Below are 18,981 nucleotides of genomic sequence, written 5' to 3'. Positions count from 1 at the left end.
TCTGAACCAAAATAGTGAGTATGGAGGTGGGCAAATCTGAGGATATTTTGATAGCAGTCAAAAGGAGAGGAGACAGAATCAAGGACAAACTTCATGCTTTTGTTTAGGGAAACATCATGAGTTGAGACAGAAAGCCTAGAAAGAGAAGCAGGTTTTAACAAGGCAAATTCAGTTTTGAAACTTGCAAATTTTACATAGGATGGGACACAGAAAGCTAGGCTAAGGAAACAGATTCAAGACATTTGTATAACGATGGATGGGAAGAGGATTAAACAGAAAAAAATACCTCTAGTATAAAACCTGAGGAGCACTAACATTGAAAGAGCAGGCATAAGAAGAGGAACCTGTGAAAAAAAAGTGGAGAATGTAGTCAGTATGCTAGAAAAAAAACTAGGAAAAGACAGTAAAACAGAAGCCACAGAAGGTGATTCAGAAATAGAATTAACTCACTCTTTTTAATGACTGTGTAAGATGCTATAGTATAGATGTACCACAACATAATAGAACTAAAAACAAAACTAAGCATTAAAAGAAGTTAAATGTTAAGTGCTTTGGAAGACAAGGTTCTTCAGTTGTGAGAAGGGGATTCCATTAAACTTACAGAATACTGTGGGGATTAAAGTAGATCCTATTCACATACTTCTTAGACTATAAAGGTATTCAATACACATCAATAGTTTTCCTTTGTAAAAGTCAGTCACTGGCACATGTGGCTAAGATTATGCTCTTACTCCTAGATCTCTTCCAAATCACTCTTGCAAATAACCAGTCATTGCATGTGTACTAGTTTTGTTGTGCCCAGTTATACTCATTGCTAATAAACGTGCCTTCCCCCAACAACCCCCACTCCCAACCCCGACTATATTCCTAGTACCAAATCCTTTGATTTACTGGTTGTACCAAAGTCACAGACTAATTGGCAGGATAAATACAGGTGATGTTTTATTTCTTGTCACTTCATTAATGTAGATCAGGTCAGGCTGATTAGTTCTCCTCTAGACATTCGTTAGAATGGTCCTATAACTTGGTGCCATGCAGAGAGTAGAAGGGTTTGTGACTGTTGCTTTCCTAGGGGGATTTAATAGTTTTTTGTTTATTTTGTGTGTGTGCATGCACATGACACTCTCATGCTTTCTGCCCCTTTTTTCTTCCCTCAGAATTAGCTCAAATAAAATAAACATCTTCAGCTCTTTCTTTAGAAAAAGGGGGAAAAATCACATGCCAAACAAAGTAGAGAAAGACACAGAAAACAGAAGCAGGTGGGAAAAGGCACTTTATAATTCATTAATTTATATTGGCATCTCTTAAAATTTTTATTTTTATGAAAAAGAACTGAAGAATGCTAGAAGGTCATAAACTAGTAAGAAACCACATAGTTTAAAAGATTTGCCACCTTTTCTTAGCTTTATTGACTATTACCAACTTTCATTATGGTTCAAATAATTAAATACTGCAACTGGGACATTAAAAATACAAGCTAATTTACCAAAATAATTGTATTCTGAATATTATGTACAATATTATACATTTTACATTACATAATGGGTTTTTATACATAAAGGTAAGATTTCTGATTATTGGAAATACAAAGTACCTCTGAACAAAACATTCCTATGCATACATACACAATCACTCAACTGGAACAATCAAAACCATCTATGAGTGTGGTTATTAAAAAATAAAATTACATTCATACAATAATGGTAGAAAATGAAATTTGTTTTTATTAATTCTGAGTATTAATACAAAACCACACACATATGAATTATATAACTTAGTGCTATATATTTAAAAATCTTTATACTTGCAACTGAAATGTCTCTAGTCCAAGGGAAGTTTCTGATTTTTAATTTTCTTATTTTAAGGAATCTATTATATTCACAATCATTAAAATGCCTTATACACAGGCAAAAAGCAGACCCAATCCCAGCAAACAGAAAAATCGTAAGAGTCTATCATATCACCATATGTCTCACCATATAGTTTTCAAAAATAATCCTATTTGCAGTTTGGTATGTCTTCATATTCATATTTATTATCAAAGTGATTGCATATTGAGGCACAGAGCTTAAAGAGGAAATATATTTTACTTGTAGAGAACCAGACACTGAAACAAAAATATCAATCAAAGGCTTCAGAAAAAAAAAAAAATTGAGAATGGTGCTCACATAGAAAACACCACACACAAACACTCACTAGTTTTTAAACAAGTCACTAGTCCTTCAAAAAGGTGAATATGTTGATGTGTCCATACCTCGTTTGAACACTGCAATATCTGATTAAGACCAGGATACTGCCACGTGAGTTTTAATACTCTCTCATTTTTAAATTCAATTCCTCTTAAGCAGAACAGCTATGATTTTAAAGCAACGACAAACATTTTTCTAACTGATCGGAAAAGTCTGAAAAACAATGTCTTTATGACAAAAATGGCTTTCCAATTGTATGTCACTTTGTACATAGATCTCACTCCAGAGATACATAAACTGGTGAAAATTCTATCAGAACTATACATAAAGACATCAGAAGGGCAGCAATTAGTAAACGGGCCATTCTCTTTAAAGTTTGCATGGCATTTTGCAGTACTCTCTGTTCCTAAATCCTGTATTTTATCAAAGGCAAAGAACACCTGCAAACTGGAAGCCAGAAAGGTAACACGCTGAAACATATACAAAATCAATGACCTTTCCAACATCACATAATCTATTAAAAAAATTGGGACATGGGGGCTCAGGTTTACTTTATTGTTTTTCTTCTTTTTCATGTTTAGCTTGAATATAAAAGAAGCTCTAGACCTACGTTATCAAAATATATTCATATAAATGTATGCGTATTTCTAATACAAAAGTTTTAAAAAAGTCTAAGTTCTTAATTTTTGTAATTAAATATCCTAGAGTTCAGTAGGCAGATTTATGTTTGAGCAGCTTGAAAAGAATCGGTTGGCTGAGCATTGTCTAGAAACTGGGCACAGCTACATTTCAGCTCTTCGATGTGATTTCTCAGCAACTGCAGCCCCGTCTTCTTCCTCCTCTTCTTCCTCCTCGTAGTGTTCCTCTCGGCCCTTGGGGCGGTTGTCATCTCGAACTTCTTGCTCTTCTCCATCATTTTTATCATCAGCCTTAAAATTAAAAGAAAAAAGAAAAACTAAGAGATTTATACAGTTAGTGATAAATAATTCTCTCTAAAAACAGGATGAGAAGTTACTCATTTTTGGAGGAAAAAAACAAGGAAGAAAAAATGATATGTAAGCAACAGGGCTGCTGTCTCTCCTACTTTCCATGTTGTCATAACTTTTCCTAATTTCAGGTGGGCCTGTTAAATTCAGTGGTAACTCAGAGGCACCATTACCCACTGGTACCTATCCCAAATACATGTATCTCTCCTATACACATGCACACCCACAAACACTCAAGTGCTCAATAGAAATATGTATCTGAGACATACATTTTCATCATTTTCACCATAGGTCTCTTCAGCATTATGCTCCAGTTCCCTTTTTTTCTCTTCAGTCAAATCTTCCTGAACCTAAAACAAACCACAGGTATCATTTAAACACTGTAGTCTTTTAAGCACTTGCAATAATATATTTTGACACTGTTATCACTTAAACACTTGCAATAATATATTTTGATTTCCAAAAAGTTCATTCAAAATAGCAGAAGCAAAACTAAACTAAATATACAATTGAAAAAATATGTCAAGGATTTATCTACTAGGTGTGAAGAAATGTATAATACACCTATTACAAAAATCAATGTGATTGATCCTAAATTTAGGACTTTTGTGTTTGAATTTTTGATGTATTTGAATAATGGTTAAAATTCCAAATATAAAACACCTGAAAAAATTTAGCTTTTAAAACAAAAAATTCTGGCCAGGCGTGGTGGCTCACACCTGTAATCCCAGCACTTTGTGGGACTGAGGCAAGAGATCACTTGAGCCCAGGAATTTGAGTTCTGGAAAACAAAGTGAGACCCTGTCTCTACAAAAGAAAAAAAAAATTATAAAATCAGCTGGGCATAGTGGTGCACGCCTGTAGTCTCAGCTACGGGGGAGGGTGAGGCAGAGGATCACTTGAGCTCTGGAGGTCAAAGTTGCAGTAAGCTACGTTTGTGCCACTGCACAACAGCCTCGGTGACAGGGCAAGACCCTGTCTTCCCAAAAATAAAATAATAAAATTAAAATTCCCATTTCTCCATATGGGAGAACTGTAGAAATCTGAGAGCTGTGACACAATGTAAGTTCTATGGAGGCAGGAACTGCCTGTCTTATTCAAGTCATTATCTAGATCAAGCTTGTCCAACCCGCAGCCTCTATAAATCCTCTGTAAAGGCACAAAAAGTAGACATCACTGCCTACATACAATGTAGCAGAAATTTTATGTATCTATTCTATACTTAAGAATATATTTCTCTGGCTCAAATATCTAGAAAATAAAATACAATCATTTCAATTTCTTTATGAAATCATCTATTGACCTGCCTCAAAAATTCCTCTCTCTTTAGTGTTCTAATATAACCTTTCTGTTTTAAGTAGTTTTCCTTTATTGCACTATTATCACTGTGTACATGATCCCAATATGTATCTCAAAATGTAAACTAAAGCAAGCATCCAAATATTTGTGCTAAATAGTCTCTATTTCATTATCGTATCTCACAGAAAAACAGGGTAGGGCATTTTCTAACTTGTTAACTATTTTGAAAACTATACATATGCCAAAATGTTTAAGTCACTTGAACACATTTCAAAAAAACTGCTGAACATCAGTTAAGTATAATGCAGTCTCCTAATACCAAAGAAAGTCCGATCTCTTCTAGGATCAGAGCATAAGATCATTGAATAACACAAAAATCACATATTTTGGTGGGGGGAGTGGAGGAGGCTGTTGAAAAATCTAAGAAATGAACAAAGGAAGAAAAGTATACGATGCTATAATTCAAGAGAAACAAATTATGTGCTGCCTGAAGGTGTGCAGCTCAGGTGAGACAAGAATGAAATGCAGCAGAAGAGCTCTGGACAAAACTTGGCCTGTCGAGAGCCTACAAAGGTGACTCTTTAAAGATACCCTGGGCAGCCAGGCGCGGTGGCTCAAACCTTTAATCCCAGCACTTTGGGCGGATCACGAGGTCAGGAGATCGAGACCATCCTGGCTAACATGGTGAAACCCCGTCTCTACTGAAAAAAAAAAACAAAAAACTAGCCGGGCAAGGTGGCGGGCGCCTGTAGTCCCAGCTACTCCGGAGGCTGAGGCAGGAGAATGGCGTAAACCCGGGAGGCGGAGCTTGCAGTGAGCTGAGATCTGGCCACTGCACTCCAGCCAGGGCGACAGAGGGAGACTCCGTCTCAAAAAAAAAAAAAAAAGATACCCTGGGCAGAGCCAAACATTTGTGAGTCTCTTCTAACCAGTCCAGTGCCAGTTTAACTCACACCCCCTAAACTAACCTGGTACCAAAGAAATACATTTTAAGGACAAAGGCACTGAGTATCTACTGTATTCCTATTTCCTGGTGGAATGAGCTAAAGACACCTATCTTGCCTCACCCTACGTTTCTATCAGTGGTCCATAACATCGCCTGTGCCCACAGTCACAGAACCTCATAGTAACATTCCACAAGACATTGGGATGAAAACAATGAAGCACTTACTTCAGGCTGTCTTAAGGTCTAATTGAAACGTCATTAAATTGCTGAAGTGTCCCTGTTAATTTTGATTAACAAAGACATGTCTTCTACAACCTTAATAATGAAAATGTATTATTTATAAACATTAAAACGTTGCAGTTGAGAGTGGGGGAAAAAACAGCCTTGAGTCTATGCCGTGTGGTAGAAGAATATCTAAATCAGGGATCAGCAAACTTTTTGTGTGAAGGGCCAGATAGTAAATATTTAGGCTTTCTGGGCCATAAGATCTCTCTCACAACAATACAACTTGACCACTCTATTTAGTACAAAAAAGAAAAAAGAAAACAAAAAACTAGAGACAATATGTAAACAAACAGACATGTTTGTGTTCCAATAAAACTTTACTTACGAACTAGGCTGCAGCCTGTAGTTTGCCAACTCCTAACATATACTATGGAGTGAGAAAGACCTCGACTAAAGCCTTGCCTTTGCAGCATTTCTAACTGTATAAATCATAAGGTCAATCGTTTTGGTTATGAAAATCTTTAGGCACATGCAAACAAAGAAAATCATTCAATAAACCCCTTACAGCCACCACCAATGTTCAAAAGCTATCTCAACATTGCTACACCTGCATCATCTATCACTTTTCTATTTTTTACAGTGATTTATTCTTAAAAATTCTAGATGTCATGTAATTTCACCTTCACATATCACAGTATATATCTAAAAAAAATAAACAACTTACATAATCATAACGTGATTATCACACCTGATAAAATAACTCCATAGTAGCATCTGATGTCTCATCCACACTTACATTTTTATGATTGTCTTAATGTCTGTTTACAGTTGGTTTGTTCTAATCATGATTTAAAGGAACAGCACAATAACACGGGATTCACTCCCCTCTTTTTTCTCTACTGCTATGGATTTGCAGTCCTGTAAAATGACCCACGTTCTGAATTTATCTGTTTCTTTATATCACTTAACTCATTTCTCTAGTCCCGACATTTCCTATAAATGGATGTTAGCATAAAAGTTTGAAAGAACTCAGGTTCGATTTTAAAAACAAGGGTATTTCCGAGGTGATGGTGTACATTTCCTATTTTTTTTTAATCACATCAGGAGACATACACATTTATTTGTCCCACTTTGAGTAATGCTAAGGTTGGCCAGTGAGCTCAGGTGGTAACAGCCTGATCCCTTCAGGGTGCAGTTCCCTGACCTCTGTTCATCTAGTGACATCATTCACTGATGACTGTTGCTTAGATTATTTGCTTCAATTAGGGGTTACAAAAAAATGGTCACTTTCTATTTCCATCATTCTGTCTATATTCACTAATTTCTATAAAGAACTTCCCCATATCAACTATATAGTTACTGTGCATGGTACACTTAATTATGGTAGCCTTTAAAATCAGACCTAGGTGAGCTCTAATCATGTTTCCAGCAATAAATAAAAGCTATGCAACCTTCAAATTTTTAACTAACCCCTCTGAAGCCCAAGTTTCTTACATGTGAAATGAAAGCATTGGGTGAAAAATCAATGATCCTTAATTTCCTGTATGTATGTGTGGTTGGGGAGTCATGCACCCTTTTAAGACTTCGGTTAGAAAGTCTTTAGCAAATGGGCATATATACACAGATAGGAGTTTCAGACTTCCCAAATGCCATCCACAACTGTCTGCCCGAGGACTATTTCTCCAAAGAGTATGATCCCGAGCCATCAGAAACAGCTGGTGGTGGGTGGGTGAAGGGGCACTTATGAAAAACTCTGCTTCCTAGGTTCCATAACAGATAAGATCAAAATCTCAAGGGTAAGGGCCTGGTCCAAAATTTGTATATGCCACAAACTCAAGGTGATCCTTATTCACAGCAGAGACAAAGAACTATTTCCTTGAGTAACAATGGATGCTAGGTTATCTTATTAGTCTCTGGAGATAGGCTATAGAAAATTTAGCTTGTTTACCAGTTGTCAATATAATCTTATTTAGAGACCACTGATTTCAACCACTCTTTAGGGAACCCACAAATGAAAATGCTGTAATCTTCTAGACATATAGAGAACAGACTCTTAGTTAGACACATATTGTTATTCTAGTAATATATTACTGATATTTGGGGCAAAAGCAATGCAAACTCATCTTAAAGGCAGTAATGCCTTTAAGTAAGGCTTCTCGGTAATGAAAAGGAACAAAATGATACAGAGGTTCTAACTGATCTTTAAAATATGCCTAGAATAATAAGCAGAAGCCAAATGTTATTCTTTTATAGTGTAGACATACAGATTATGTCTCCCACAACTGGCCCTCTTAGCATCCTGCTAAAGCTGTCACAATGCTTTGTCAGATTTCCCAAACAATGCTTCTTGTTACTCATTTTTATCTACTAAGTTTTAGGCATTTTAGAAATGAGCCTTATCTGATGACACAAAGTTTAATAAACAGCCAAATCCAAAATAAAACAGGTCCACTGAAAAGTGTCTGAAATGGGCTTTGGCTAGATACCCTCTCCTGGTGTCTATTAACACCTTTCTTTCACACATTGAAGATATTATGGGTGTGCAAGGGCAGAAAGCTGAGCCTCAAGTAGGTAAGAACAGTAGGATCCAAAGAAATAAACAGAATGTGATGAACAAAAGGCCTTCAGCAACATTAGCTATAGTGACGAACACCCTGCTTTAACAAGAGAGTTTTTTCCAATTGAAGAGCTTCTTGGCCGGGCATGGTGGCTCACGCCTGTAATCCCAGCATTTTGGGAGGCAGAAGTGGGAGGATCACCTGAGGTCAGGAGTTCAAGACCAGCATGGCCAGCATGGCAAAATCCCGTCTCTAATAAAAATACAAAAATTAGCCGGTGTGGGGGCAGATGTCTGTAATCCCAGCTACTCGGGAGGCTGAGGCAGGATAATTACTTGAACCCAGAAGGCAGATGTTGCAGTGAGCCAAGATCACGTCATTGCACTCTAGCCTGGGAGACAGTGAGACTCTATCTCAAAAAACAAAAAATAACAAAAAAAGAAAAGCTTCTTGACATGGTGATTTGCAGGCTGGCAGTCTCATGTAGGTGTATGCACATATTCAGCCAGTGAAGGTGAACAAATGCCTTGTACTTGTTCTCTTCTGCGTGTTTAGATTAATCTGTTTTCAGTTACATTGAGGGAAATTAAAGTATTCTGATTTTTTGTCATTTAATCTATATATTTTTGAACATGTAAATAATTTTAAAGTGTACATAGCACTTTTTGACAATGCCATAAATTGTCTTGTCTGCTTATAAGGTGATAAAACATTTGGAATGTAAGCAATGTGAGGAAGGGATCATGCCTTCCACTCAAACAATCTCAAACAAGAAACAAGAAATGCTTGTAAGTAATAATAATTTTTATGTCTTAGAAAGATAATACTACTGCACTAAGACAAAAGAAGGCAGGGTAGTATAAATTTCCTAAAATCATACATCTTTTGTGTCCTCTACTCTTAGAGGCCAAGTCTATAAGTTTGATGGGCTATACCTCTGAACAGGTGTGGCCCAGGCAAGATGCAATTCTTCCCCAGGAGGAAATGCTGACAGAAACAAGTTTGTACGCTGGAGGGGAAGGGAAGCGATGGCAGCCACAGGCCTTGCATTCTAGTGGTTAGCTGGGGCAGCTACAAGACTCTAAGGTTTAATGGAGATAAAAACAAAAAACAAAACAAAACAAAACAAAAAATGCACAATTCCATAACATTTCATGGTTTTCAGAGTGCTTCCAGCAATGAGGTTTCATACACATATGCACTTATAAACAATGCAATATGTGTTTCCATATTCTATGTTCCACTTTATTTTTCTCATTTTGCCACAGTCTGACAAGAACTTTGTCTCTATCACCAGTGCCTAAATGGTGTTTGGGAACCACTCTTCTCCTCTCTCAAGGGAAGACCTGGGAACCATGGACAGAGGTGAGAAGATGCAAACATTAATCATCTCATAATCACAAAAATATAACACAGCATGAACAAGGGACACTCGGCGGGCAGAGAGGAAAGTTACACTGGGAAGAAAAAAAGGCATGTGGGACTTCCCCTAGGAGCACATGGAGCAACAGTTCTCAGCGACAGGGTGGCAACCTGGAGCACATGCTGGAGGAGGCCTGAACACTGCTTAAAGAATTTTTGGCAGGGAACCAGGGAAACAGAATTAGGACCTGGGGCCAGGTGCAAGAGAAAGAGTCCTGTCAGTCCAGTAGATCTGAAGGGGATGATTGGCAGGATGAGGAGCAGTTGCTGAGGTTAGGCAGCACTCAGCCAGAGCAACCTCCTCTGTCTTAGCACCGTTTCTCCTTCCCTCTTGCCTCTGTCTTTCTTCTCTTTCTACTCTTGATTCCTCTTGGATCTCAGGATTTCTCTCCTCTATCTTAACTGATCATAAAATAAAACTGAAAAGGAATCAGGAAATACTGATTAAAATTTTATGTTCAATCTTCTGAATTTTTAAAAAGAAGCCAAGGTGAACCTTTTCTCTTTTAATCCCTCAAAGATTCCTAGTATTGGACGTAATAAAACAAAGTGGTATTACTCTAGACATCCTGTTATATGAGAAGCCTGGATGAGTATCTTTTCCTTGCCAAATGTCTTAATATTCAAGGTCACTATTTTCTCTGCCGCTCTCTTTCTGACGAGACAGCCAAGGGTCTTGATTAGGATGATAAACCAAAGAACAAAAAGATCAAGCCAGAAAAGTGCATGTTATTAGAGATGTTGCCAGTGACCCTAAAGAGCAACATCCTTTTCTGTTTTCCTGGTATAAGCACAAATTTTCTCATCAGCTCTGAAAAGCTTAGAAAATCAGTAAGAATAAGAAAGCAGATCTATTCGAGGGAACTGTGTGTGAGAGCACAGCTCATGATGTCTGCACAGGATCTCCAGTGGTGGGGTGTGTCTGTTTAGCCTGCCATATGTCCATCCTCCCATGGAGTTCCCCTTAGGGATAAAAACCACACATTTGCAAGACACCTGGCTGAGAAGCAGCTCTGAACCAGGGTTTTAATTTGGGAACTACTTACTGGTCCATAATGAGACTAAATACAGGGTCTCGGCCTAATTTGTATCAGACTCTAATATATTGCAGTTGTTTATACAGCAGAATGCTGTGATAAAATGGCTACAACAAACAGCATTCACCAATTACGCCACATGCAGCACCACAATAAATCAATTACACCATAAGTAGCACCACAATAAATGCTACTTATATCTAATTAACAAGATGCCCGAAGTTAACAATGAAAAGCAAACTAAAATAAAATATTAAGAAACTCTATCTTTGCATTTTATTCAGCTGAGCTCTTTATACCCTTTTCCTCCCTCTTTATTGTTAAATTTAATTAAGATACTGAATTCTTATAGGGAATAGGCCAGAAGGAGAGACTGTAAAATCTACAAAAATGTTTGGAGGGTGTTAAGTGGATTCCGATAGACACTATGGGGTATTCCTGTGAGGTAGGCACTGGGGAGATGCCTGAAGAGAAAGTTCCAGGGGCCAGTTTGGATTCCCTGAATGTGCAGAGGGAGACAGGAGAAAATATTCTTACAAAAGATCACACAAATCTAAGTCCACCATTCCTGAAAAGTCAAATACCTTCTTAATTCAAAACTTCAGATGAGAACCAAAGAGATAGATTCTATTACCCTGCTTTTGTTATCGTCTAACCAAACATCTCCAGTGTCATGATCCATGATCCATTTTTGCTTTAAACAACCCTTTCTTATCCTGCTTAAATCTTTCTGAACATTTCTATGGAAGGCATGGCAAAGTCAATAGTGCTGAGGTTTGTTTAAAGTTAGTGTATGTGATAGACCCATCTGATCAGTCTCTGGGATTCAATTCTTACTACCTCCTCTTCTGCCTCTTCCTGGTACTGTTCATCAACATTATCCTCCTGCTGGTCTGGATTTCCTGCCATCTGTTGAAACAAAAGGGGAGGTTCATGTTACTGTACATCAGAGATGTCTTTTACACAGTACTCTGGGACAAAGAACAAGCACGCCACCATGAAAAGGGCACTTTCAAAGCATCTGGGGCCAGGAAATGATGAGTAATCATTTCCAATACAAAGCCCAGGATGTCTGTTACCCTCTCTCTCAGAGTACAGGCATATCATGTGATGAAGTGGCCTAAAAACCACCAAAGTGGCAAACCTTCCGTCAATGTAGATTATGACTAACCTTTTACATAAACCAGATGTTTGTTAGAATACCCCAGTTAAATCCAGCCTTTCCTCATGGCATCTGCTTACCACCAAATGTTCCTCCACTTCTGTATTCTCTTGCTTTTGATTACTTTGTTTTTGCTCTTCATTTTCATCTGGCAAATTTTCTTCTCTCACTTGCTCAGCTTCTTCAAATTCATCCTCACCTTGATTATTAGGGTCATCTGCTGGGTTTACATCCTCTACAGCTGCCCGCTGTAAAATTTTAATAAAAAGCAACTATCACTTCAAAACTGAGGATCAAGTTTAATTTCATTTGAAAGGCTACACACTGGCAGCAAATGAAATCGTCCTTCCCTGAATTGTTCAGATCTATCCTTGCCAAGACTCACAAGAATCTAGCATCGCATTGTCAAAAGAGAAAACTCCTGCTTTACTTGTCAGACGCTTGACGAATCAGAATGAGGTACAAATAGCACTTCTTCCCTGCAAGTGATTTCGAAATAGTCCTCAAAACTCTACTGACACAAGTAATGTGAACAGAACTGAATAAACAAGAAAATAATTAATAAAAGTCAGAGGACCAAGTGAGAAAAAAAATACTAATTTAGGTGGGGGATTTAGATGGGCAATTAACTCTTTTCACTGCTCTGTTGATTTTTATACTAACTTCCCTGTGCAAGCAATGTTTAACATGTCAGCAGGTGAAAAGTGGTTGACGGGGAAAAAAGGCTCATACCAGAAAGGATGTATAAAAAAGATGTGAAAAGGAGACAAGACAAGAAAAAGGCTAACTCAAAAGGAAATGGTCATTTCCTAGTATGGATCCAATTTCTTTATTAACAATCACTCCCATGAAATAGCTGTTGAACCGGCAAGAGATGGGAGTTAAAAAGGTCTGAGCTACCCAACTGCCCAATAGGGCAATATATTATGAAAAATGTCCTCCCTAACTCATCTCCCAAGTTATTGTGCTCAACAAAGGCCCTTCATATTATCAACTTTAGAATTATTTCAATTTTCCACTTAAGCTCCCAAAGCACCTTCCAAATAATATACATCCTCATAAAGATTTAGATTTTAGAGCCTGAGATGGGCAAGAACGGTGATGCTTGTCATGAGGTGCCCCAAACACTCCCAGGTCATCAACAGGACACTTACTAAAGCTGTAAATGTTTCTAAGAGACAGTAAAGCCACAGAGTAGGATTTGGTCTCTATCAGTCTTCTCCAGACAAGATTCTACTTCAATTCACTTCAGAGTCTTGAACATGTTTGAGAGTTCATTGCAGTCTCAGCTGATCTACTATCTGCACATCCCTGGCCATGTTATTCCAGTGCAAATGACACTATTCTTGGGAATGTAGAGACTAACAAATTACCACCTTCACACTAAACTCTAATTACTCCACAATCTCTTGTCATACGGATTTTCTTTAGTGCACTATCAAAAAGTTGTATGGAAATACAGGAAAAATGTAACATTCATTTCAGAAGAAAGTACCAAATATCTTTTGCAAAAGTTCATAAAATTGACTAGCTCAACTCTGACCAAGTAACAGGTATGAATTAGCAGGCACAGTGTTATGTTCAAATAAAATAGAAAAAGAGAGGAACAAGTGGGATTAACCATTTCTAATTAAAAGTAAGAATGGTACAAAGGCCAATATTTCCCAGCGTGTTCCCCAGAACAAATAAACAGATGATAGGAAAGTAAAGGATCATATAGTCAAGTAATCAAAGCCTACAGCAGTTCCCAAACAAGTGACTGAAATACCCTTCCTCCCACCCCATGTACATTTGCAGGCCTTTGTACACTTGCTTTCTTGCTCTTTCATAGGTAGTCTCTTGCTCTCTCATGTGTTTCTGCTCTCAAGTATTTGCTCTTTCCTGAAAATATTTCAAGACTAGGTTCCCTTGAGCATATTTTCAGAAATCTTGATGCAAGGAATGCCAGGGAAAGGTGCTCTGCCACATCTTGGTGCAAGTTAAGTGGAAAAGCTGTTTCCATCAAGAGGCCTTCAAGGAGCTAGCAGGAAGACTTTCTCGATGATTATCAAGGACATGGGTTCTCTTAATCCACTGGATCGATAGAAACAGGGCCACGTGACAGCAAAGACTGACTGTTATAAACATGGTAGTTTATATCTATCAGCAAAAGATGACAGGGCAGCTAAAATAAGTTGTAAAAGTCATCTACACATACACACAGGAACAGGCTCACTAAACATTTGCTTGCTTCGCATATAGGCAGGGCCAAGGATCTAGCCCACCTGGCTGAACTGGAGGTCTCAGTCTTTTTTGGTAAACACAAATAACAATGCCGGTTATTAGATGTCTACCTACTTATATTATAAATTTTCTGTGCCATTGTGGTACCCGAACAACTCTTCATGTCTCAAACCACACATCCTCATCCATATATTTATTAAAACGGTCACTAGACTGCTGAGAGGTTACACAGAGCCACACAACATACCTAACACCCTAGCAGACTGCTCGACATGCTCAGGAAGGGTCAGTTTCCTTTCTCTGGTCCCATCTCCAACTTCCACACTTGCCTTTTATTCCCCCTATCTTTCAGAGTTACTATGCATTTCAATGTCTCTCAATTTTGCTTTTCTAGGTTTTAGTTCAATTAATCTAAAAGTCATCAGAAAAAAAAAATTCTGTTTTTTTTTTTCCCCTAGAGCAATCTTTAAACCAGCTCATCACATACACGTCCACCATGGTTTACAGTTAAAAACACTGCCCATACATAATTATGCAAGCCACTTTTCTTCTGTGCTGAGGACATAACAGAAATATCTGGGGCTGAAGGCTGGCATCAGGCAAATTTTCAACTCTCTTTCCCACCTTATGAGTTTCCATGTGTCAGGGGCAGAAGAGAGGATACTTACATCTGCCTCAGATTCTGGGTCGACTTCTCGGGGTCCTTGTTCACGAGGCTCATGTCTATTACCTGGGTCTCCTTCTGCTTCATCTTGGTGCTGGTTGTCTCTTTCATAGGCTAGCAAATCAAAGAAACTAAAATCAGCCCCAAATGAATCAAACAGGATTTCCCTTTCAACTCAAAGAAAAGCCACCAGTGGACTTTCCTACAGACCATATTACCTTCACCTCTGTTAACTCAACATAAGGCCTATGTCTTGGCTTTTCCAAATAAAGTTATGTTCTTTTCACAGACTGTGCATCTAAAGAGATGATATGGATCAGACACTTTTCTTCTTACATAAATACTTTTCACAGGGGCTGTAATTTTTCCCTCATATGCAAGAAAACAACAACAATCAAAACTTTCTCAATAAAAAAAGCCCAGTTGATTGGACACTGCTGAAGAAATCAACTAATTTTGATAGTATCCGAGGAAATAGCTGGGCTCCAAAAGAAGAAATTGATAGTTTCAGGAAATGCAAGGAAGAACAACCCCATCTGTGGAGCTCAGAAACAAATATAGCCCATCACATATTTTCTGATACAGTAATGACGACGACTGCCACAGCAAAGAACAGCACACATTCATATTCAGACATTTACTTGCTGCTTTTTGAAAAAATATTTAGATAAAGAGAATTGTATGAGCACAAAAAGAACAAACAAAAAAAGAGAAGAAAAAAAAGAAAACTTCTTAAAACAAGTAAGATAGAAGAGGAAAGTTTAAGTATATGCAGTGTACTAAGCCTAGAGAAAATAATGATACAGGGTAACTTACCATCAGGCTTCAAGTGCACAAAGGGGTTTACTACTTAGAGAAGAGGACAAACCATTCTCTAGTCTTACTGATATTAGAACAAAAAAGCTTAAAGTGCCACGTAGGGGACACAAGGAAAACAATTTCTTGACTGTGTAAGAGCTGTAAAATATCACAACAGGCTATTAAGGGAGGTCGTATGTAAGCACTTTCTTTTTGACTTTTTAGAAAAGGATACACATCTAAGCGTTAGTGGTGCCAAAGAGACAGTTAGTTACATTCTGGTTCTACTATAACAGTAAGCAATATTTGATAAGTTACATATTAAGTGCTTACCATAAATGAAAGCTACTATTGGCTGAATTTTAAAACATTTTAAGGCAATGATGTAAGGACTTCCAAGGTAAGGAGAAAATGTAGATGTTTCCCAAAGCATAATAATCCTATAATAATTTGTCAGAAATATTATATTTAGTATATAAAAAGCTTAAACTACAGGCAAAATGACAGAGAGGAAACAGATTATCTTGAGCATTTTTCACTACCAGTGTGCACTGCTTAAGAGGATTAAGAAAAAGACACATGATTCACAAATCTCCTTTGCACTTACTCAGGTATGCATATAGCTCACTGATGTTATATAATATTGGCTCATTGGTAATACGCAATGTTATCAAGTAATTTATTAAAACATTCATCATCTAAGAAGTCTCACCACCTCCTTCCTCTTCTTGGATTCCCTGGTCCTCTGCTCCCTGAACGATATCATTATCCATAGCATCATAACGAGCTTGCTGCCTACGAGAGACACAAACATGATAAATCCAGTGAGACAAATTCAGAGGCATAATTTGACACAGGTCATTTATCTTTAAAGACAGTAAAAAGCAAAATTTCTCAACATTTTTAAGAAGCCGTAAAAACTTTTTAAAAACCTCTTATGTATGCAATTAGGTCGAATAAAAATTCCAGATACACTTTCAAAAGGTATCGTAAAAAGATAAAATATCTTTTAATGATAAAATAAAATAAAGTTGGCACAAAGCCTGTAAGGCTATTTGGAGACCTAACCTGCCACTTTTAAGCAGAAAAAAATAATATTTTTAAAATTAAATATTTGGTATTTAATTTTCAAGTAGCTGTCCTGCCTTGGCTATCTGAGTAATATGAGCCCCTTAACTTCATGAATCACAAATGCACAAAACTGTTTTGAATCTGCATATGCAAACTGGAGCAGGGGCTGTCCTCGCTCACTGAGAAAGGGGAAGGCTACCGGAGCTGCTCTTGGTGCTGCGGCCGGCCCTCCTCAAGCTCGGCCTGCCTCTGCAGGGCCATCTCTCTCGCCAGCTGCTGCTGCTGCTGCTGTTCCTGCTGCTGTAATAAGTGCCCCTGCAGCCTCTGCTGGTGCAAAGCTTCCTGGTGTTTCTGCAGCCGCTGGGCCTCCTCCGCCTGCTGCACTGCCAGTCTCTGCTGTTCCAACTGCTCCTCATAGGGTGATCGGAATTTGATCATTGGCTTGGCTGAAGGGTACACCTGGGATGAAAATGAGTTGGTGCAGAGAAAGAGAGGTTACTTCCTCTGGGTTTTCTCTTCATTTGTTTCTCCTGACAAACCCGGGAGGCAGGACTGGTTTATTAACGCCTATTTGTCAGGGGAACTGTGATTATACATAAAGTCCAAAAACTCCTATTTCCCAGCTTTCTCTGAATCACCCTTGGATTCTTTAGCAGCAGATGTTTCCAACTGCTGGTATTAAGGCAGATTTTCAATGTGCTTCCTTCTCAAATGGAACAGAAGGCACAACAGAAGATATCAGTTTCAAACTGTAAAATTTATGTTCACAAGGCTCTGATACAAACAAGTAGTTGGTAACTTTGGTAACTTCACGTTAACTGGGCAATCTGTGACCTGATGCTATGCCTATGGCTTTTTCCATGAACAGTTTAAGACTGAGGGATGCTAATTAACTCTAGTAATATATATACCAATCCCAGGCAAAGCATAGCCAAAAAAAAAAAAAAAAAAAGAAAGCCACATTCCAGATTATAGTGGAAAAGCAGATATTCAACTTTTTTTCCAAAGAAACTAAGAATGGCTGAGAAGATGGTGCCTTCTGATTAAAGGGAAATCTGATAGAGCAATTCTTTTTTTTTTTTTTTTTTTTTGAGACGGAGTCTCGCCCTGTCGCCCAGGCTGGAGTACAGTGGCGCGATCTCGGCTCACTGCAAGCTCCGCCTCCCGGGTTTACGCCATTCTCCTGCCTCAGCCTCCCAAGTAACTGGGACTACAGGCGCCCACCACATCGCCCAGCTAGTTTTTTTGTTTTTTTTTTTTTTTAGTAGAGACGGAGTTTCACCGTGTTAGCCAGGATGGTCTCGATCTCCTGACCTCATGATCCGCCTGTCTCAGCCTCCCAAAGTGCTGGGATTACAGGCTTGAGCCACTGCGCCCGGCCTGATAGAGCAATTCTTAAAACTCTGCTTCCCTGAGATATTATCTCACCCCAGTTATAATGGCTTTTATCAAAAAGGCAACAATGAATGCTAGTGAGGATGTGGAGAAAGGGGAACCCTCGTACACTGTTGGTGAGAATGTAAATTAGTATAGCCAATATGAAAAGCAGTATGGAGGTTCCTCAAAAAGCTAAAAATAGAATCACCATATATGATCCAGCAATCCTATTACTGGGTACATATCCAAAAGAAAGGAAATTGCTATATTGAGATACCTGCACTCTCAGGTTTATTGCAGCATTACTCACAATGGCTAAAACATGAAATCAACCTAAGCGTACATCAACGGATGAATGGATAAAGAAAATGTGGTACATATACACAGTCATAAAAAAGAATGAAATCCTGTCATATGCAGCAACATGGATGGAACTGGAGCTCATTATGTTAAGTGAAAAAATCCAAGCACAGAAAGACATGTATTGCATGTTCTCATCCATGTGGGAGCTTAAAGAAAGGATCTTGATAACACAGAGAGTGGATTGATGGTTACCACAGTTGGGAAGGGGGATGAAGAGAGACTGATGAATGGTACAAACATAGTTAGAGAGAAGGAATAAGACCTAATGTTTGGTAGTTCAGTAGGGTGACTATGGTTAACAATAATCTATCTTATATTTCAAAATAGCTACAAGAGAAGAATTGGAATGTTCCCAAAATAAAAAAGAGATAAATGTTTGATGTGATGGATATCCCAATTATCTAGATTTGATCATTATACATTATATGAATGTTTCAAAATATTGTACATACTCTGAAAATATATACATATATTATGCATCAACAAAAAATGTCTGTATTCCATTGAGCTACTCCCCCATCCTCCCTGCCATACTCCAACTAACAAAAGCACACACAATTCTCACCAAAGCAAAGAAGGTAGAGGGCTGGAAAGCAAATTTACTTCCCCTATTGGGGAAGAACACAAGACTGGAAGAAGCTTTCTGAGGTTAAGTTTGCAA

General features: G+C 38.1%; 1 protein-coding gene across 5 annotated transcripts in view; it reads right to left on the bottom strand.

Annotated features, from left to right (window-relative positions):
- Positions 1 to 1,376: 1,376 nt before the first annotated feature.
- Positions 1,377 to 18,981, bottom strand: part of GOLIM4 (golgi integral membrane protein 4) — a 79,788-nt gene continuing 62,183 nt past the window's right edge. For 3 of the 5 annotated variants that reach the window (XM_023213495.1, XM_023213497.1, XM_023213499.1), the window contains 7 exons: positions 16,780 to 17,039; positions 16,222 to 16,304; positions 14,716 to 14,825; positions 11,905 to 12,072; positions 11,503 to 11,571; positions 3,445 to 3,525; positions 1,377 to 3,118 (listed from right to left, as the gene is read on the bottom strand). In XM_023213495.1, the coding sequence (XP_023069263.1) occupies positions 2,972 to 3,118; positions 3,445 to 3,525; positions 11,503 to 11,571; positions 11,905 to 12,072; positions 14,716 to 14,825; positions 16,222 to 16,304; positions 16,780 to 17,039 (918 nt within the window). In that variant the 3' untranslated portion in view covers positions 1,377 to 2,971. The remainder of the gene's footprint in view (positions 3,119 to 3,444; positions 3,526 to 11,502; positions 11,572 to 11,904; positions 12,073 to 14,715; positions 14,826 to 16,221; positions 16,305 to 16,779; positions 17,040 to 18,981) is intronic. The other 2 variants (XM_023213496.2, XM_023213498.2) reach the window with 1 other exon arrangement.

This window comes from Piliocolobus tephrosceles, chromosome 2, assembly GCF_002776525.5.
Source record: "Piliocolobus tephrosceles isolate RC106 chromosome 2, ASM277652v3, whole genome shotgun sequence".
In the NCBI taxonomy this organism is placed as follows: Eukaryota; Metazoa; Chordata; class Mammalia; order Primates; family Cercopithecidae; genus Piliocolobus; species Piliocolobus tephrosceles.
Note: the sequence above shows the minus strand (reverse complement) of the source record. Positions and strands in the feature narration are given on the sequence as shown.